Consider the following 22,000-nt stretch of genomic DNA (forward strand, 5'->3'; position numbering starts at 1 on the left):
GACCACAGTATCATGGACTTGTATTCCAGAGACTGTTCTTTAGAAGCAGTCTGGGACCAACCATATATTCTTCCTGTCAATCTCTTTGGTAATCATCCAGCTTCAGAAATTCTAGAGTTCTTTTATGTCATTTCGAATGTCATATGGATTCTCTACCTGCTGATTTCTTCATGAAAGAGTAGTCAGTCTCTAAAAGATTATCAGCGCGGTTCATAACATTTGTTCTTTAGAATGTTCAGGATGTATTTTGTGACAAGGAAAACAACTGTGTTTCTTACTTGGGATGTCTTCATCTTCTAGATCTAAATCACACCCCTCAGACCACACTGCCACAATTATTTCTTAAAGTAGGAGAACCCCTATGGATAAGGTGCAAAGCTGTTCATGTAAACCATGGATTCGGGCTCAGCTGGGAATTAGAAAATAAAGCCCTGGATGAGGTAATGTGACCAATTTGCCTTCCAAAAATGCAGAAACAATGAACTGATAGTACAGGTTGAAATCATTAAATTCCAACTCTGTTTTATTAAAATCTAGGGCAGCTACTTTGAGATGAGTACCTATTCCACAAACAGAACTATGATACGGATTCTGTTTGCTTTTGCATCATCAGTGGGAAGAAACGACACCGGGTATTACACTTGTTCCTCTTCAGAGCATCCCAGTAAATCCGCTTTGGTTACCATTATAGGTAATGCAGGCTGTTCTCACAATGTGTATGCAAACTGTAGTTGCTTGCGTGTGGAATGTGAGGTGTGTACTGAAAATTCTGATTTCAATCTAAATATTAGTGTCAAAAAGCCGAGAAAGAAACGAATTACAATAGCTTTGCAAATAGAAGCTGCCTACGCCCCTCCCTCCGGTTTAACCACGCTGCATGAGTGCCACCGTCTGTATACTTATCACGTTGTAATGTGAGCATTGTTTGTGGGTTTTGCCTGCCAGCGGACTGTAAGTTTCCTTAGGATGGGGCTACTTCTTTCTATTCAGATTGTATCGACATTGGGTGGGCTACCTAGGATTTGGACCAACCACGCTTAAGTAAACTCAGATTAGGTGGCAGCCTTCAGCCGTGATGGAAATGATAGGAAAGGAAGGGCTTCTCTTACCAAACTAATAAGGAAGTGTTCCTTAAGGAAACCTTGTGAATATTTCCGGCAAGACTGCTTTTATTTCTATCCTGAGGTTATTTCACGTGGGATGTGTCCCTGAGAGAGCTGTTCTGGCTGAGAACAGGCGCTCTCAACTGTCATGGACCCCAATGAGTACCTGGTTGACTGGGCTGGGGGAGCCTTTCAGTGTCTTGAAATTGTCTGCAAAACCTTTGGGTTTATTTATACTTTTCTTTGGAAAGTGAGTCAATTATGTACATCCAAGTCTTAGAGGAATCTTGATTCCAGAAGGTGGTGAGCTCAGGCTTGTTCCTGGGGTCAGGACCCCTGTGTTTGCTGCTGGAACATCAGATCTGACCTGCCTCATGCCCACATCTGAGTTTGCTTATGTTAAACTGATGAATAAACATTTTATTTTATCTTCTCAATGTATTTCCACATGAATCGCATTGTCTGATTTATTCATGTTTTTCTTTTCTTTCGCAGAAAAGGGATTTATAAATGCTTCCAAATCAAGTGAAGATTATGAAATTGACCAGTATGAAGAGTTTTGTTTTTCCGTCAGGTTTAAAGCATACCCACAGATCAGATGTACGTGGACCTTCTCCCGCAAATCATTTCCTTGTGAGCACCGTGGCCTTGAAGACGGGTACAGGTGAGATAGTCCAAGGCCAACGTTCCGTTGTTGGCACCATGCTTCCCGTTGCCCTTGAGAACAGTTTCGAATTATGAGTTCACATATTATTGAGTTGACACTGAAGACGAGAACAGGCACAGCAGATATGAGGACACAAGACGTTTTAACATCCGTTCAGACAGTGTAACACCCCCACGAGAAAAGGAAAGAATAATATTAGTTTGCGTATGGTTCCACGGCATTTTCTGAGTCACCAGATTGTCACTTCCTTTTTGAGGGGACTGTCATGTAGTACACGGAGTCTCCCTGAGCACATTTGTGGATGATTAAGGAAGTAAAACCCCTTAAAAACAGTAAAACATTACCTATAGGTGTATTGATTTAAATTTTTAAAAAACAAATGCAGAACTAGCCCAGTAATAAATGCTGAAGGAAAATTTCACTTTCCTAGGGATTTGTACCACTGTATTCAAGGTTCTTTTATGGGAGAAATCTTCATTCCCTCTTTGAAGAACAAAACATGTTTTTCTTGGATTTTCCATAGCTACAACATCTCTTACCTCTTAAAATTAATCTTATGCAACATGGTTTCAGGCTAGACTGAGGACTAAGGCCCTTGTCATCTCTGAAGCAAGCCAGTGGTCCAGAGTAAATTGTTTCTCAACGTGTGGTCCATAAACCAACTACCTGGGAATGATTGGGGCAGATGTTAAAAATGTGGATTCCTGGCTTTCATTCCAGACATGCCAAACCGAAATTGGGGCAAAACACCTAGATTCTACATTTTTAATGAGACTCTCCAGTAACTCCTTTCATGGGTCTAGATTTGGGCCAAGCAATACAGTAGGTACTAGCCTTATATACAGCTGCTGAGAACTTGAAATGTAGCTATTCCAAATTGAAATGTGCTGTAATTGTAAAATACACACTGGGTTTTGAAGACATAGTGTGAAAAAAAAGACAATGTCAGGTATCTCATTAAGAATTTTTATATTGATTATTTGTTCCATAATAGTCATTTGCATATATTGAGTGAAATAAAACCTATTATTAAATTTTACTTCTTTTTCCTTTTTTAATTGTAGCTAACTACAAAATTTGAAATTGCATCTGTGGCTTGCATGATATTTCTGTTGGCTAGCCCTGGTCTAGAGGAAGAGGAAGGGTTAGGCTCTTTGACCTTGTTCTACTCAGTGTCTGTTTCATGATTAGTGTGCTCTTCTCCATACCCACAAGTGATTTGTAACTGATCCTTGCTTGCATTTTTAAAGAGTGTCAATGGCAGAGTTTGCACGGGAGTGTCTGCCTTCTCTTGCCCCAAACTCCACATGTTCAAGCGTTCATTTTTCAGTTAATTACGAATGCAGCCTCTGGCCTGTGAGCTTACTGATACAAACTTCCCAAACTCAGAAACACCACCTTAGAGGGATGCCCCATTGTCCTGAGCCTTACGCTGAATCATCAGACTTTTGAAACTAGGAGGCCGGAGAGTCACCCTGTCTTCCCTGTTGGACTACCCCAGGCAGAAGGCTGTCAACTGTGTCATCATCCCCTCCCTGCCTTGCATGTGACTCAGTGTCAGAGGAGCTCGTAGCACCAAGGGATTCTCCTCTGAACCTGATTCGGAGCTGGAGGATCAACTCAGTTTAGTTGAGCAAATACTCCTTTCATATCTTCTCACGGGCTTGATGCTGTGAGAGGCTACAGAGTGAATGAAGTAATGCCTGTCTCCCAATCCCCACCAACTTTACACAGGCACCTTTCAGTGCCAGAGGCCACCTGGGAGATCATTGCCACTGTGCTGGGGACATGTCTCACAACTTCTTGAGATTTTACAGAATCACTCATTACAGGACCATGTGTCTGTTATATGGGTCACGGGCCAACCTAGTGGGCTGGTAAATGTGGTTTCTGTCCATGGTCCCAGTCTGCATCCTGACCCATGCTGTCATCCTGTGGAGGGAGCCAAATAAATAAATCAGGACAGATCCAGTTTCTTGCAGTGTTTTGTACCTCTCTTGTTCATAGTTACCTGCTAGTATAGGTATCCTCTTTGGGTGTAGAATCTCACAGCTGAGTTTATAAGCTTCATAAAGAAAGGCGCCCTGTCATCTCTCCATGTCTGTACAATGCCTCTTTCAGTTCACATGCGCTTAATAAATGTGTGAATTCATTTTCACCTGGAAAATGACTCAAAGTGCAGGGCCTGGACCAAAGATGAATCAGTGGCACCCTCTTTGCACTACAAGGACCATACAGACAGACTTAGCACAGCACCTAACACTCAGTGCTTATTTTATTTTAAAAGTTCCTGGAGCGCTGCAATGCTTGTTGGTGATAATCATACACCAGGAGCCACGCCCCACTTAATACACAGCACAAAGGGAAGACGGAGCCTCCTTCTTCCTGAAAAAGGTCCTCCGAAAAATGAATAATCAAAAATGTGGGCACAGCTCTGCAGGCTCTAAATGTCTTGTGCTCTCCACGTGAGGCTCCATGTTGAGATGGGGGTGGCAGACTCACTAATAATCTGAGATTTTTTTCCCACTTATAAAGTTTCAATTTGACAAATAAACAGAAAGAACGGCGTAGTGAGCATCCTTTGCAACCACCATCCTAGACTGAACAAATTTAACCAGAGTATTTTAAATCATGTTAACTGATTTAAAAGCAGAGTGGCCTGGGGTTTTTCTATGTAACTGAAAGGTCTACGTAATAACACTCCTCCTGAAAAAGCTCTGGTGTGGCTGTGGTGCGTGTGCCAGGAATCTTGCAGCTTCCCCACATTCACAGCTTCATTTCTCCAATTTACTTCCTCAAATATTGCACCAAAGTTTATTAGGGTTTGCCTTGTCATGTTTACATTGTATTAAATTATAACTTTCCAGCAGTCTTGATACCTTGGTCTTGAGAAAAAGTCTAGGGTATTTCATCTGTTTGTTTGCATAATTTCCTATCTGTAGAGACTTGATTATAAATACCAAATCTACCTTAGTTTTCCCCAGTGTCATGGTTAAAAACAAAACAAAACCTATTAGAGTGTTATCATTATTTAGTAATTTCTTCTGAAAGGCTATCCTTAGCTTGCCCAATCCTTGTGTTTTCATTTTCCCTGAAGTATTTAATTTCCCAACTCTAGGAGTCTTAAGTTCTGCACATAGCAGGTGTCAATCAGTGCTTGCTTGTAAACATCAGTGTGGTGGTCGTGTGGGTTCAGCCTGATGAGACCTGGTCCTTCTCAGGAACAAACAGAAAAGCAGGCTCCCCAGGCAATAAATGATGTGTAATTACAGAAGTGTATTGAGCCTCCCTGGGAGGATTTTATTTTTTCTCCCTTAAGCCAGATGAAACTTGAGTGTATAGAGAGAAAGAAGGAAAAGATGTTGGGGTTAGTGAAATACCTAGAGCCCCCACCCAAACCCTGCCCCCCTTCATTTCTACTGTTTGTGACAGCCACGTAGCCCCCTTTCTCCTAGAGACCCCACTCACTGAGAATAAAAGAAACTTCTTTGAACTCTTACCTGCCAGACAGTGTGCAAAGTCCTTTCTACGAGTTATCTCATTTAATGTTCACAATCCCATTTTATGAACTATGGAAACAGGCTAAGTTCCTTACCCAGTCACATAGGGCAAAATCAATACCTTTCATTCATTTCTGTTTTCTGAAATTACCTTTAAAAAACAAATAGAAATAACACCAATAATTCTACCTCCGGAGATTACATTTCAGACATTTTCTACATAACCACCATGACAGAAATATATAAACATAGATTTTTGTATAAATAGGACGTTAACTGTGCCATTTGTAAACTGATTTTTCATTTAAAACATATCATGGCTTTCTGCTCTATGTTAATAAGTATATCTTACATTATTTACCCTATCATTTTAATGGCTGCATAGTATTCCACATTCTAGAAAATTTTATTGTAACTCCTGTTGATGGGCATTTACTTTAGTTTTTCTTTTCATCTTTCTTTTTATTTTGATGTGATTTTCTGACTTAATATGCCTCAAAGCAATGATAATCTAACACATATATTGTGTTTACCATGTGCCAGGCACTATTGTAGTCACTTTGTATAAAACTGCTTTCATAAAGATTCAATGAAAAGTTCTCCTCCCACAACCATACGAGGCAGATACTATGACTGGTTTCATTTCCCAAATGAGGAGGCTGAGGTAGAGAGGTTAAGTGACGTGCCCAAGGTCACACACTGGGCATGGCAGAATTGGGATTCCAGCAAAAACTGTGGACTTCAAAGCCTGTGCTTTAGCCATATTACTATGCTGCCTCTTGATACCAACTCATTTCAAAAGTGTGTTTCTCAAACCTAGTGTACAGAAAACAAAAATAGAAGTATGCTTGTTGGTTATTTAGAAATAAAAGCCTCTTTATGAGCCATGCCATGCTTTGCTATTCCAGTTTTAATGGTTGTATCACCCAAGGCTTGTGGGCTCTCTGAGCTTCATGTTACATAGACTCATACAAAATCATCAGTACCTCTTACCCACCCCCCTCATATCTTTATATAACTCAGGATAAAAATTTGAACAGATTCAACCCCAGCTGGGCTGTGTTCCCAAACCCGAGGAAACTGCAGTCCCAGGAAATGGACGTGCCACATTCCCCAGCAGGTGCTGCTCAGGGCTGCAAAGCCACCTCCAGGCCTGTCAGCCCTTTGTGCTCCAGTTTCAGAAGCTCTCAACCTCCCCAATACCTGCCTTTTTATTCTGCAATCCGATGTGACTCTGATAATCCTTTGCCCTTTGAATAAAACATTCTTTATAGAAAAACCACTCCCTGGGAAGAGCCTGCCTGTCCTCAGCTCCCCTCATCTAGGTGCTAAATGGAAAACTAAAATGACCTGCATTCAGATTGTACAGAAGAGAACACTATAATCATAATGAGAATATGTCTTAGTCACCAAGATATTATTTCACTGTGAACTCCAATTCTTTGACTGTCCGTCTCGTGCCAGCTAGCCATTTTTAGAAAAACCCTCAGGGAAAGAGGAAACTTTGTATGTCCCAGTCACCTAACAGGTTAGTCCCCTTGGAATTCCCGAGGAGGTTCGGCGCTGCAGTTGCTAGCTAGGGTTAATGTCACACAGGGGGACGGGCAGTTTTAAACAACCTAGATCTTCCATTTTGTGTTCGGGCTGTTTGTGTGGCCAGCTTCCTTCCTGGAAGAGAGAGAACATTTCAGATGCTGTGTCATCTATACCATGGCTTATCATACGCCAGTAAGACACCACAAAAGACTTAGCAAAAAAATTTACAAATCATTTTCCTTTGGTTGGCAGACTGATCAATAGTTGTACCGGTAATTTCCCTTCCTATCAAATTGATTGGTGCTCTTGGCATGGTCCTTGCCTAGCCACATTGGCTTCCTCTTTTATCTCCTCTCCTCTTCCTTTTTGGGACCTTTGGCTGCTGTCCAGTGAGAATTACATTTTTTGTTTGTAGAAGCTCATGTCGTTTGTTCTTCTCTTCTTGGACCAAGTGAACTCTTTCTTCCTAAAGTCCGGAAATCATATGTAGCTGTGTCTGCTCTCTCCCCAGGGTTATAATGGGGCTTTCCCCCATCTTTCCATCAATTGCGCTTCACCAACCATTTCCGTCTTGTCCAGAGGTAGGTCAGGATAAAAAAAAAGAATTCCCCTTTTTACTTCTTCAGTCTTTTTGTTAGGAAGGCAAATAAAAAACTTGTTAAATGCTCAAATGGTGAGTCAGAGAAATAAATCCTCTCATTACTGGATGCAGTCAGATTACCTCTGAGTTTGGGAGTGCAGGGCACAAAACACTAGTGTCAGATAGACCCGGGCTCAACTGCTGCTCTAGGTGTGTGTTGCCAAGTGTGCGTGTAAAATCCTAGGGCTCAAATGGGATTCTGTTCTCTCCTCCATCTTCTGTGTCCAGTCCAGCACCTGCCTGTTATTTCTGTTTTCCTGGGGCAGCTGGGGTTTGCTCTCTCCTCTCCTTTCCCTTCCATAGGCAATGTTTGTCTTTTCATGCTCAGAATTCTCACATCTGAACTTTCACTTCTTCTCCCTCAGGACTGCCCACACTAGACTGTTACTGCTTGCTTACACATCTGCCTTCACCACCAAACTGTAAATTCCATGAGAACAGAAACCTAATTTTTCTAACTCACTGCTATATTCCTGTTCCTCTCACAAATAAGCTGCATTATTGACAGTAGAATGAATGAATGAATGAATTCTTGGATTCCTACAGCTGCCTCCAGACTTCCCTCCAGTGAACTTTTGCTACCGCCGTCAGTCTAAACTGAAATACGGCTCATGGCATTGCTCTCCTGCTCTGGGACCCACAGCTTCTTCCTGATCTTTCCAGCAGCTCTAAGCAATCAGGCTTGTGTTTCAAGGTCCCTGATGAGTTGGCCCGACCCTACCCACTCAGCCCTCTTTCTACTACATCCTCACATGTGCCTCTGCACCCAGGGGCCTCCCGTTCCTCTCCACTGTGGCCTTACGAATTCCTGTCCCATGTCTTAAGTGATGCAGTTGCCTCCCCTTTGGGTGTCTTTTCTTTTGCCCTCTCATTAAAACCAGCTCATCCTTGGAGACCTGGCTCAGTTCATATGCCTATGAAGTTTTCTGAACTTTTCTCATCTAGAGTGGCCCCTGCTTTCTTTAATCTACTGGCTTCCAGTTTAATGCTTCATTCTATTTATGTAGGTTTTGTCTGCTCACCTGCATTATGATATCTTTGAGGACTAGAGCCATGTTTTAGTCTTTTGCATCCTGTTTACATTTCTACCCTGAACATGCATAGTTTTTTTTTTTAACTTTAAGTAGGCTATATTGAAGTGGCCTAATTAAATATCTTCTGAACAAATAGATTTTCTTACTCTGTTTTAAGCAAAATTTTTTTCTAATTCTTCAATGCATGAAGGCATATTCAACAGCTCCTTGATCCCCTGCCTCTCCTTACATCATCCAACCTCCCAATACAATATTCAGCATCTCGTATACCTGGCAAGCATGGCGGATAACCCCCAATATCAAGCTATCCATGTCAAAATGTTCTGAGGGCTGATGAGCACTCTAAGCAGAGCCTGCTGAGATGACCCACAGATTTCTATGCAAACTCAGTGGATTTGAGCCCTCATCCCTGTTAATTGCCATGTAAGTCAAGGGCTGGTCCAAGGTCCTGCCTTGCGGCAACATCAGAGAGCCAACCTTTCAGGGACCAGCAGAGTGATGGGTTCATCTGTCACCGAGGTTCCTTCTGAGAAGTCGGACTAGTCCAGAATGTACACAAAAGTAGGGGCAGGTAACTTCTTGTCCCTCTTATGAGCCCCAGCCTAGATCAGTGCTTTTCAACCTCTGATATTTCTACAAGTCACACAGAGATCATCTTAAAACTTAGGCCTCTGAGTCAGTAGGTCTGGGGTGGGACCGGAGGTCTTGCATTTCTACCAAGCTCCCAGACAATACCGAGGCTGATGCTGCCTGTCTGTGGACCACACTTTGATTAGCAAGGACCTAGCCTACAGACACCTCCCTGTCCAATGAACTTTAGGGAGCGAGAGTCTCAAGAAAGACTCCCAGAAATACTGACATCCATCTCAGCATCTCCTATAACAATTTGGCTAAACCTATCTTTAATTCTTTTCAAACAGCGTATCTAAGTTTTGCAACCATAAACACCAGCCAGGAGAATATATATTCCGTGCAGAAAATGATGACGCCCAGTTCACTAAAATGTTCACACTGAATATAAAAAGTAAGTTACATTGTCAAGAAACTGAATTTTAATCTTACAACTCTTTAATTATTTACTCACCATGATGAGAAAGAGCCAGGTAATGGATTAGAAGGGATGCTATAAAACTATTTCTATATGCTGAAGTCATCTGAGATTTTACTTTCATATCTACTGGCATGGTTTATATATCTTTCTGTGTTCATCCTTTGAAGCTAAGATACTACCTATTCCATGTCCTTTCTGAATGTGCCTTAAGTGTTGTGACTTACTGACTTGAGGACTTTAAAAGTCATCTTTAAGGAAAGACCAGAAGTCCTACTATGTGCCATTTATTTGGTGTAATGATTTTTTTTGTTTCTTTGGTCATCAAGAAGATGAGAGTACATTTCATAGGACTTTTTGTAGATAGTTCTACAAAAAGTATCATTCTGATTCTTGTAGGTCCATAGAGGTCTACACCTCAGCTCCCTGCAGGCGGGGCCTACCAGTAACAAAGTGGTGTTCTGCAGATAGGCGGTAGGGCTGCCTGTACAGAAGGTTACGTGACAAGGGGAAAAAGGGAGTAACCAGAGGTCTTGAGTCATCCTGTATGAGACACATCCCAGAAGCACAAACTGCTTGGCATAAATGGGTACCCTATATGATGCCAACTTTGGAGAAACTTCTGGAAAGGACCCTACCACAGAGCTTATGTCACATGTTGTTCTTTACAGGGAAACCTCAAGTGCTAGTGGAAGCATCAGCAAGCCAGGCTTCTTGCTCCTCTGATGGGTACCCACTGCCATCTTGGACCTGGAAGAAGTGTTCAGACAAGTCTCCCAAGTAATAAGGACATCGGTGTCTCTTGTGTGGGAAGAACATAAAACATACGCTCTCTCCGACGTACCGAGTCTTTCTCATGAATACAGTTTAAGAAGAAATGATGCAGTGTTTAAAATGCTTGCCTTCTGAGCCAACCGCGATTCTAAGTGGTCATAGATTGTGTCTGAAAACTTACAACAGACCAATCTCTCTTAGAGTTCAGTAGAGAAACCCTGGTGTCTATCAGTCTGTCAATCTGCTGACAGCCCCAGCTGCCTAACTTCTCTGTCTGCCATTTCTTTTCAGCTGCACCGAGGAAATCACCGAAGGAATTTGGAATAAGAAGGCTAACAGAAAAGTATTTGGACAGTGGATATCGAGCAGTACTCTAAACATGAGTGAAGCCATCAGAGGGTTCCTGGTGAAATGCTGTGCACACAATTCTCTGGGTACATCTTGTGAAACAATCCTTTTAAACTCCCCAGGTACACACCAGGGCTACTGTAATGCGCCACCATTAGGAATTCCCCTCTAGAAGGTAGCAAGCTTTTATTTGGGGGAATTTTACAAGAGAATGTAAGTTAAAGAAGGCTTTTGAGTCAGGCAAGAATCCCCGCTGAATGTGTGCTACTGTGTAGGTCAGGGGCAGGGCGGCTTCCACTTGCATTGCTATGACTCATGACCCAGAGTAGTGTAAGTAGCACTATAAACTCCCAGAATACTGAATATCTACCAAAAGACCCAATTCTAGGGAAACAGATTGAGTAATTGAGAGTCCTACTATTTTCCCTTTGGCTGCAATCCTTATTTGCATTTAGCCCGCTATTTAATAATTTTTAGCTGTGTTTTTTTAGAAACTTCCTAAGTTAAACAGTTCTGAAGCCTGCTTGCCTACGCTGATAGTTTAGAATCACCAGCATCCCCAGACTAACTTCACACTTGTCTGATATCTTTCTGGGAGAACACAATCTTCTTTTTTCATCTAACCTGTGTATCCGGAGGGTTTAAATCGATGTACTTCCTGTAACACTATTAAATGATATTTTAAAGTGGTCTCAGAACCCCTTAAGATTTCCTATAAAAGAAACTCACCTTTTAAATGAACAATGCCTGGTTTTCTGTGGGGAGAAGAGTATTTAGAGGGTGCTTGTAAGGACTGCAAGGAACGGTTACTTGAGCAGAACGTGAGCAGTTGTAATGAGCGTTCTACTATGATTATCAACCAGGAATTTGCATTCATTGCCTGGTGACCCTCTTCCGTTGCAGGCCCCTTTCGTTTTATCCAGCACAGCATCTCCTTCTATGCGACCATTGGGCTCTGTGTTCCCTTCATTGCTGTTTTAACCATGCTAATTTGTCACAAGTACAAAAAGGTAAAGGCAAAGGTAAAAATTCATCACTGTTTGCTATTTCTGAAGAACTGCCTGTTGCTAATCGGCTCTTTGTCTCATCTCTGAAGCAATTTAGGTATGAAAGTCAGCTACAGATGGTACAGGTGACCGGCTCTTTGGATAACGAGTACTTCTATGTCGATTTCAGAGAATATGAGTATGATCTCAAATGGGAGTTTCCAAGAGAAAACTTAGAATTTGGTAAGAGTGGGATGTTGCAAATGTTCCCACAGCTTTTCCTTTCCGTCAGAAAATCCTTAACACGCACTTACTCACTCACTGTGTATCTTTCAGGGAAGGTACTAGGATCGGGCGCTTTTGGAAAAGTAATGAATGCAACAGCTTACGGAATTAGTAAAACAGGAGTCTCGATCCAGGTTGCAGTCAAAATGCTGAAAGGTACAGTTACACGGAATGATGTCCACAGAGATACGCCGCCCAGAGGCGAGCGGCACAGGCTCCCAGCTCCATTTTCATCTTTTCCATCATTTTTATGGTTACCACTTGCCATGCTTCAGGGTTAAAAAAAAGAGTGAGTTTGGGGTTAGTGTCAAAAGTTATGAATACTAAATACAAGTCATGAATACAGAACTCCTTCCCTTCTTCCTTTTCTCTCTTTGTTTAGTTTTCCTTTTTTGGCTTCTGTACTAGGGGTAGATATTGTTTCTGGCATTTTGACACAGACCTTGAGTGGAAGAGCAAATCTGTGTTCTCATTTTCCACGCATTGCTCCACCCACGCCCACCTGGCTCCCACCCCCAGCCCCCCCATTAGCATCACTCACTGAGCAAGACCCCACTGGCTTTTGTGAAGGGGCTTGGTGACCTCCAAGGAACTAAGTCTAACGGGCATTTTTCAGTTCTCACGATGCTTGAATTTTCAGCATAAATGGGCATGATCTTTGGTTTCCATGGCACCATATTCTTTTGTTTCTCCCCCTACCTTTCTGACTGCTCCACAGCCCTTGGCAGGCTCACTGTCTTCTACCCAGCTTTTTACATGGCACTCCTGAAGGCTTGCTTCTGGGACTCCTTCCATTTTCACTGCACGTGCCCACAGCAGGCCCTCTCAACTACCTATGATGACATCCTATGTACCAATGGTTCTCACGATGGCGTCTCCTTCTGAGTGTCAGGTTATGTCTAAATGCTTGGATGTCTCACAAGTCCGTCTAATTCAGCTTCTCCAAACTGAACTCTAGTTCCTCCAACCCTGGCCCACCATCAGCGCTCCCTCTCCTGGTGACTGGTTATCAAAGAACTGGTGACCAGCCATATTTTACACAACTAGGCAAACCAGAAACCTGGGACTCATCCTTGGACCCGCCCTCATTCTGACACCCCCAAGCTCTTCCTAGCAGGTTTCCTGCTCAGCATCCCTTGGATTCATCCTCTTCTCTCTTCTCTGGGTTGCTAATGCCTAGTCTCTTCTGAATGGCTGCAGCGCTCCCCAGGCAGGTACCCTGTATGTACATTTACCTCCTTCTGGACTCTCTATACTGATGGCCAAGTGGTGGTTATGAAATGCAATCATTTTTCTTTTATTTTAAATTGAGGTATAGTTGATAAGACAATATTATATTGGTTACAGGTATACAACACAGTGATTCTACAATTCTCTACATTATTAACTGCTCACCACGATAAGTGTAGTTAGCATCTGTCAGTCATATTTCTACTTAACATTTCCAGTTGCTTTCCATTGCTCTTGAAATAGTCATCCCAGCCCGGCGGGGTTTGCCTGCCATTCGCCTGTTCAGTGATCTCAGCACATCAACGCACTGACCGTCTTTCAGTTCCTCTGAGCACCGTGCTCCCTCCCATGTCAGGGCCTTTGCACAGGCTGATCTTCCTGCTTACCCTTCCTCTTTTGCATAGTTTTCTCCCATTCCTCCTTTGGAGCTCATCTGAAATATCACTTCCTCGGAGAGCTTTCTCTCGCACCACAGATGAGATGGAGTTCCTGGCAGTATGCTATTTTAGCTTTAGGTGGCTTTTTTTTTCCATAGAATTTATCACAGTTGTTAATTACATATTTATTTAATCATTCAATTAATGTCTCATCTGCCCTGTTAGTCTGTGAGCCTCGTGAGGGTGGGGTCTGTCTCTGTCTTGCTATGCTCTCTTCTTTCTTGACCTCTGCCCGTTCTGCTACGTAGTATGGAGCATTCTCCCTCCCTCCCCACTGTGAATTCACCTGGTGAACTCCTTTTTCCCCTCAAGTTTCAGCACAGACATTTGGTGTTCCCTGCCCTGCCCCTCCTAAGGCTAGATGTGTTGTCCTTCTTGTGTGACCCCACAGCACCCCTACATTCATTTGCCATGTTGCATTTATCACACTGTGTTGTAGTTGTTTATTTATTTGTCTCTCTTTTCTGGGAGACTCTGAACACCCGGAAGACAGGGGCTGTGTCTTGTCTGTCATTCATTCCCCAATACCTGATGTATTACCTCAGACACAGTAGGCATTCAGTTGCTCAACAAGTGAATGAACAAGTGAGTGAATGAAAGTCAGGTAATGGTATAGGAAAGAGCTTTGAAAAAGTTAAGCACGCCATAAAATGTATTATTTTGGTCATGAAGAACAAGACATGGACACCTGAAAGCCACCAATCTCTATAAAACATGAAGGAGTGGAGGACACAAGGTACCAGTGGGTCACGGCGCACACAGTGAGGGCTCTCTCTCCCAAGCAAAGATGTTAGAAATAAGACAGACCTGAGAGCTCACTTAAGTCAGAAGAAATGGCATCAGGGCTCTGGAGAAGCCATCACAAAAGTGAGGATGTCTTCCTGGACAAAATACTGAGACGTGGAAATATTGAAGCAAATTTTCATTGAATGTGAAGTTACTATGTCTCTAAGAAAGAATATATTAACAGATGGGTGGGTGCCTGGTACCTGGAGCCTGGGAAAGGCAGCCCAGAGACCTCACCCTTGCCTGTAGGGCCCCAGCACCCTTAGAGAGGTGCCCTGTCTACCTGGGCACATCAGCCTCAATGACATGAGACCTTTGAGTTCATCAATAACCACCCTTGTGCTATGCCTCTAAGCCCAATTATGAGTACAATTTGCCAAGCTACCTAGACTTTCTCCAGAGAGAGACTGCATTGGCCAACAGATACATTCCAGCCTACTTGACAGTCATATTTCTCATTATAAATTACTGAGTGTCTTGAGAACTCAGTGGGAATTGGTCCTCTTTGACTTTCTTGCCATTGGCCCCAGTGACACGTTTCGGTTCTTGACCTGAGGACCACAGGCTTGCCAGCCACCCTTGCTCACCTCCCTATCTGGTGTCTCTTTGACTTCAACAAATCCAAGAGTCAGAAATTAGTAATAAAATGTATGTTTTGCCCTTCAGAATATTAACTTCTACTGGAGGAAAATAGTGGAGGAAAATCATGTATTATTATTATTTTGTTTTGTTTTTTGAGAATCAACTATAAAGGTTTTTATTTTGGTAGGGAGAAGAATGTCCAGTAGAAAGGTACATTATCAGATACAACTTTTATACTGCAATCTTTGACATTCTGCCATAAAACACAGGACATTATTACTCAAAACTCATGTCTTATTTCATGTATTTATTTTTATGCACATCTGCTCTGAACCAAGGAAAGTTTTAATATATTAACGTAAAATACTTCTTTTACTTCAGCTTTACATTTTGTAATGCTCTTCCATTGGCAGAAAAAGCAGACAGTTCTGAAAGAGAGGCCCTCATGTCTGAACTCAAAATGATGACCCACCTGGGAAACCATGAGAATATCGTGAATCTGCTGGGGGCATGCACGCTGTCAGGTAACCGAGTCCCACCAAAAGCACCTAGTCAAAAATATTTTAGCCTGAAGACAAAGAGAACATATCTTCTCAATTTTTCCTCTTTTCTCAGTCTCAGTGTGCACCCTCGAACCCAAGTGTGATTAGACACTGGGGCCCCATGTGGGCATACGGATCAGCGTAGAGAATGCCTTTCTTTTGGGATATGCCGCAGAATTCTGACCAAATTAGCAATAGTAACAACACGGCAAGTGTATTTTGTGGCATGTCCCTCTGCTTACTCAGGCGGCACTTTTCCCCCAGCTGTGAAGCTGGCTTAAATGTGTGGCGCAGAGCTGCAGAGCTTGGCCACTGTCCTGGCTGGGCCTCCTTCAAATAAGACACAGCCAAGGCAGGATTTCGAACTTTATCTTCCCAGAATTCAGTGGAGCATGTGCTTTGATTCTTGCACTTGGGCCTAGAAATACCCAACCGATGTGCCCAAGGCATATTCTCTCTGGGACAGCCAGCCTGGGACAATGAAGAAAAGAAACAGAGAAGTTGAATGTCAGAGAGGACAGGGATGTGTTTCTCCCTCCTTAGGCAGACAGCGAGTCGGCATGTGTATTCAGCACTCATAGTGCAGCTGGTGTATTATTCCCAGTTACATGCTGGAGAATCCAGGCTGCCAGTGCTTATGGATGAGGCCACATGTATTACAAGGGCCGAAGTGGAAGGCAAGACGAGACTGTTTTCCAAAGGAATTGGAGCAAAAAGCTGAAAATGAATTCAAATCCTAAGAAGAGAAAGGTCAGGGCCTATGGGCCCCACTTCCTGAGGTCTGAGACCCAAGAACCTCCAGAAGACAGCCTCCTTCCTGATATTTTCTCTCTCAGTAAAAATTTTGGTTAGTGAAAAAAAAAAAAAAAGAAGAGAAACATCAGGGAAAACTGTCCTTTCCCAAAGTCAGGGGAGAAGTGCGCTTGCATAGAATTCATTGTCTGCTTCACAGATGTCTGAAAAAGTGATTCCGTTATTTGTATACCTATAATTAAAATTGCCACTATTTCAGGACCAATTTACTTGATTTTTGAATATTGTTGCTACGGTGATCTTCTCAACTATCTAAGAAGTAAAAGAGAAAAATTTCACAGGACATGGACAGAGATTTTCAAGGAGCACAATTTCAGTTTTTACCCTACTTTCCAATCACACCCAAATTCCAGGTAAGAGACTGGGTCAAAGTTTCATAACTACACAATAGAAAGCACCGAGCATGATTGTTAAACACCCCCAGCTGGCGAGTCTCTATGTAATCTAGCATCACGAGGCTGGAGGGCTCCCGGACCTCGAGAGGTCACTTATGTTTGCTATCGTTGTTTCCCTATTGATCTGGAACCATGGAACCTTTCCCTTTCCTCTGGCACAGGTACTATAGCTGAGCCAGGCTCTGTTCACCTGTGCCTAAATCACACCTAGACATATATTCCACTTTGGGAAGGTGCATTATCCATTCTTTCCAGCCTCTGGGTTAACACATAGATACTGGTAGAAAGAATGGACATTTTTTCCAAAGTCCTTGACATGTTCATGGTTAGAGTAGTTCAGATCCTGGGAGTATTGCACAAGAGAGCTCTCAACTTTTAAAAAATTTTACATAATGCGATGGAGACAAAATAAAGTAGTGGCAACATATATCTCTATGCTCCATGTTGTATATTCTACCATTCGTGTGGATCCTGAGTGATTCTTGGTCCTGATGGGATCTCTTATTTCAGCGTGCATGAATGGGGACTTGTAGGAGTTTGATGGGATGCCTATCTCATCCTTGGAAACTTCTTGTTAATTACATGAACATCGAAGCTCTGTTAACGGCTTTCTCTGAATGAATTCACGGCATTGTGGTGGAATGATTCCACAATCCCCAGTGCATCGTTATTTCCCCAGTATGGGAAACCTCTCCCTTATTCTAAAGGCAGATTTGTTAGAGACTTCTGTCTTTACTGGAGGACTTTTGGAAGACGTGTTTTAGATTCCAGCCTTGTTTTCTAAACATGAAAGTTTCACCGCAGGTTTGGCCTTCTGTCATCGGAGACAGAGACCCAGCACCTTAGAGTGTGCAGATCCCCATTCACCTTCTTGTGCCATTGCCCTTAACCGATTCATACCTTTCACACCAATTTTCCCTTTTGCACTCCTTTCTCAGTTCATATTGTAAAACTGAGAAAGTCCTATAATGTCATTTTATTCTAGACTAGGGAGTCTATCCTAATGAGTCAGATGTTCTTATAATGGCACTCCACTGTTATTAACAACTAATGCTGGTAACTTAGCACCTTTGATTTGCTCCAGCCATTGGGGTATTCAATACACTGAAGCAACCACATTTGGAATATTTGTGGTCTGAAAGCATTAAGCCATTTTCCAAAGATATGGAAGTTATAAATTGGAATTAAACTTGTATGGTGGAATACATGGAATCATTGTCTGTGTATAATGCATAAAGAATTCCTCAGTGAAGAGTTCTATTTTATGTGCCATAAAAGCGATTTTCATTATTACCATTTATTAATTTCACAGGAAAAGGAAATGAGGTTTGCCCACTTAAAGAAATATGGTAAAACACTTGAAGGTCTCTGTAGAAGATCTGTGTTCCATGAGCTTTTATAGGGCAAGTGGGCTGAGTTTAGAAACAGAGGAATGAGGTGTGAGTCCTAATTGTACTTACTAGCTTTGTGACTTCAGCAAATCATCTTCATTTCACCAAGTCTGCTCTCTCTCTTACAAAATGTGTAGACACCCAGTTTGTAGAGTTATGGTAAGGATCGAGTAGGTCCTCTTTGAGCTGGAAGACTCCATACAGATAGTGGGGATCATGCCTACGGTAATTAGCCTGGCCAGCTCATCATTACAGAGATGCTTTTCATGTCCACACACACACACACACACACACACACACACACACACACACACACACACATGGACAAGTCAGTGCTGTGCTTTTATTTAAAAAGCCCATTTTTATATGGAATTCATTTATTTGACGAATTGTATTTTTTAAAATAAAATGTCTACTTGGAAGATCAGAAATAATAAAATAACTGTTTTAATAGTATGCCTGGCTCAAGAGAAGTTCAAATACAGCAGGAGTCGGATCCTATCTCAGGGTTCAGTGGGAATTCATTTCAATCTGAAGGTAATATTTTATTCTGATTAGTAGCACTGTAAAACAGAAACGGATGCAAGAGTTCTGTGTTAGCTGTTTTAAAGAGTGTATAAAAGCAAAAGCATGTTTTTCTTTGTTAATGTCATCAATAGGCTCTGTGAATGTGTGTTTGTTTTAAAGGTAGTTAATGGCCAACAGTTTATATAGGTTGTGAATTTTATGTCAGTGTCCAACTAATAAACACTGAGAGCTATTTTATTTGATTAGGTTATTCTTTCAGAGTCAAAAATTAGTTGGAGCCACCCTATCACTTGGTAAGTGGAAAAGATGAGTTCTGGGAGGCCAATGGAAGTCGGGTTCACTTCCGGTTCCTTTGCGCTCCGGCTGGGTGACTTTGAGCAAGTTATTTAACCATCTGGATCACAATTTTCTCATGTGTAAAATGGGCCTAATTTCCTCATAGAACTATTAGAAGGATTAAATGGAAGAACCTTAAGTGCAGATACAGTTCATAGAATGTGGTAGGTTCATGCTAATTCCTTAAGCCACGTGCCTAGACTATCCAGTGCTAAAGTAGAGCGCCTGACACCCCCGGCTCGTCAGCAGGCCGTCTCTCACCGCAGCAGCCAGAGAATGTATTCCTCTAATCCAGAGCAGTCTTCAAGCAACCCTTCATGGGCCGCTCAGCTCTCGGGATGAGCAGGTCAGGCCTGGAGCAACCAGTCCAGTGATGTGATAGCTTCACGTGTGCATCTTAGCACCTCACCTAACTGTGCTTTAATAACCTCCTCAGAGAGACTTAATAAGGCACCTTCTCAGGGTTTTGGCCAAAATGAGGACCAGTTCTATTTTACAGACGAAATTGAATATGAAAACCAGAAAAGACTGGAGGAGGAAGAGGACTTGAACGTGCTTACCTTTGAAGATCTCCTTTGCTTTGCATATCAGGTTGCCAAAGGAATGGAATTTCTGGAATTTAAGTCGGTAAGCTCCCTTTAAAGAAACTAATGAAAAAAAAACTGATAATTTTGAAAAAGAGATGTGCTGGGTTTTTTCTTGTTTTTAACTTGTATCCCTTAAAGTCTGTCTCCCCCCCCACACACACACCATCCCTTATTAGATAATGGTTATCATATCCTTCCCAGGCTGGCCCAAGTCCCCTGAGCCTGCCAGATAGACCGTCCTCAGACATCCCTCCTCAAAGGCAGGTGTGGCAGGGCCGGCCCTTTGCACAGCCACTCCAGTTGGTCAGGCCATGCCCTGCACGTGACCTCGGGGTGAGTGGGGGCTCCAATGCAGGTGCTCTGCGGGCCTGGCCAGCCTCCCTGGGCGCCTTGTCTCTTTGGCAGCCAAGCTGTGGGCTAGCAGTTAGCTGGAGGCCTGCCGCCTCTGCTGCTGGCCCCAGATCCATTAGGGCTGGGCTGGGGAGGCCATGGAGCCGGCCTAGGACCATGGTCTCCACCTCAACCTGGCATCCTTCCTTTTAGCCCTGCTGTTCTCTGACATGTCAAATGTCTCCTGCCTCTAAGCAGATTAAAGCCATTCCTCTGGTGATTTTCTGTCTTTATTTTCTCCCCTTCCTTTCCCTTTCTTTACACCCCAGACTTCCTCTTTTTCCTTCAAGGGACCTCTTCTCTTCCCCCTCTCCTCCACTTTCTCTCTTTGCCTCCCCTTTCTCCCCAAATCTGGAGAGGATAATTTCAACTGTGTTTTTTTCTTTCAAAAAGTATTGTCTCTAGTATAATGTTACGTCAATTATACCTCAATTCAAAAAAAAAGATTACCATGAAATAAATCAATAGCTCTGAAGAGTGGAAAGAAAATTCTATTCACACTAGCAACCAAACCTATGAAATATCTTGAGATAAAACATGAGAAACGTGCCGGATCGGTGCAGACAAACCCATGACATTTATTAAAGGACGAAAGGATGATCTGATGAATGAACTCTACTGTGTTGACATTGGAGAGATTCAACATTGAGAAGAAAAGTCAGTTCTCTTCAAATTAATCTGTACCTTTAACACAACCTAAGTTAGAATCTCAGGGGTTTTGTAGTCGTGAATATTAAAAGTGCGTGTGATCTTCTTTTCCAAATTGGGCATCCTCGCCCAACAGTTTACAGTAATTACCATCTCGTAATCTTTCCGCACCGCTCACCTCTGAGGCGCATCCTTCTCTGCACCTTCCCCACCTGCTGTTGGATGCCTCTTTCCTCAAATTTCAGTGTAGGCTTTGGAGAACATGTCCTTAGACCATCTGGCTGGTGTGCTGCCTGTAGTTAAGTGAATACTCAAACTACTCACAATTGGAGGTAGAGGGCAATGCTTTTTTCCCCTCTGGGCTTGCAGTAATGAGAATTGTTTGAAGAATATCCAGCTGCCAGCCCCTCCCCTGTGCTGTCCTCCTCGGCTGCCCACTGTGAGTCCTCAGGTCACTGTCCCCTGTCGGCTTGTTCTTCCTCCCCACCTGGTTGCTCCTCAGGCTCCTTGGTTGGCAACGTTTCTCTGTTAGATGTTACGTGACCCCTGATAGGGGCCAAGCTCTGGGCTCGATGCTGAAATTTAGAGTCAGAGCTTATCGCTGATGGAGAGAAAGGGACAGGCAGACATGCTAATCACAGTTGCGGTGAATACCGTGTTCTGCTAAGTTCTGGGACCCCAGGGAGGGGCGGCGATGACAGACCAGGGCTGGTAGGGCGTGGGGGGACAGTGCTGAGGAGGCTTTCTGGAGGAGTTCATGCTTGGCCCAGAGGAGACTTCTGAAGGAAAAAGGAAGCCATCAGGGAACCCCGGGTAGGCTGGGGAACCTGCTGTTGGGAGGAAGTTTCTTGTGAAAGGTCACGAGTTAAACAAGTTGAAGGTGAGGTCCCCTGGGCAACAAAGTAGAGCTTAGTTAAGGAGATGCTTGGATTTTCCTTTCTGAAGCTGAAGAGAAGTGTTTGGGTTGGAAATAGAGATTCTCATGATGGTGCTTGTGTGGCGTGAGCTGTGGATGTGGAGTGAGAGAGGACGCAGCCCTTGGGGAGCAGAGCAGGCTCCTGCAAAGAGCACAGGCGAAGACAGGAGCCCCCAGGGCACTGGGAGGAAGACAGAGGTGGGTGGTGTGCAAAATTCACAGAGGAAAGGACCTGAGTGGGGAGAGGCTGGCCAAACAGTACTGGATACCCCCCAAGAGGTCAGGTCACATCCCAGCTGGGCCTGTGCTGTGCAGGTCACGGCTGGCTTAGCCAAAGCAGCTGGGGCAGACAAGCAGGAGGTGGAAGGCAGGTTGCAGGAGCCTGGTAGTTAAGTAAAATACTCATGATGCTATTAATTAAAGGGATTAACTGTAGTCCCAAATGGAATTCACCTTCCTCTGTAAGAGACCACCAGCGAGCAGGTTTGAAACTGCAGA

At 43.2% G+C, this 22,000-nt stretch overlaps 1 protein-coding gene across 4 annotated transcripts in view; it reads left to right on the plus strand.

Annotated features, from left to right (window-relative positions):
• FLT3 (fms related receptor tyrosine kinase 3) overlaps positions 1-22,000 on the plus strand; it is a 69,999-nt gene that overhangs the window by 37,789 nt on the left and 10,210 nt on the right. For 3 of the 4 annotated variants that reach the window (XM_036917349.2, XM_057490043.1, XM_036917352.2), the window contains 13 exons: positions 301-440; positions 538-691; positions 1,599-1,767; positions 9,401-9,504; positions 10,200-10,308; positions 10,594-10,772; positions 11,554-11,660; positions 11,747-11,879; positions 11,973-12,077; positions 15,370-15,480; positions 16,511-16,664; positions 18,552-18,634; positions 19,461-19,588. In XM_036917349.2, the coding sequence (XP_036773244.2) occupies positions 301-440; positions 538-691; positions 1,599-1,767; positions 9,401-9,504; positions 10,200-10,308; positions 10,594-10,772; positions 11,554-11,660; positions 11,747-11,879; positions 11,973-12,077; positions 15,370-15,480; positions 16,511-16,664; positions 18,552-18,634; positions 19,461-19,588 (1,676 nt within the window). The remainder of the gene's footprint in view (positions 1-300; positions 441-537; positions 692-1,598; positions 1,768-9,400; positions 9,505-10,199; positions 10,309-10,593; positions 10,773-11,553; positions 11,661-11,746; positions 11,880-11,972; positions 12,078-15,369; positions 15,481-16,510; positions 16,665-18,551; positions 18,635-19,460; positions 19,589-22,000) is intronic. The other variant, XM_036917350.2, reaches the window with a different exon arrangement.

Source organism: Manis pentadactyla, chromosome 2 (assembly GCF_030020395.1).
Source record: "Manis pentadactyla isolate mManPen7 chromosome 2, mManPen7.hap1, whole genome shotgun sequence".
NCBI classification, from domain to species: Eukaryota; Metazoa; Chordata; class Mammalia; order Pholidota; family Manidae; genus Manis; species Manis pentadactyla.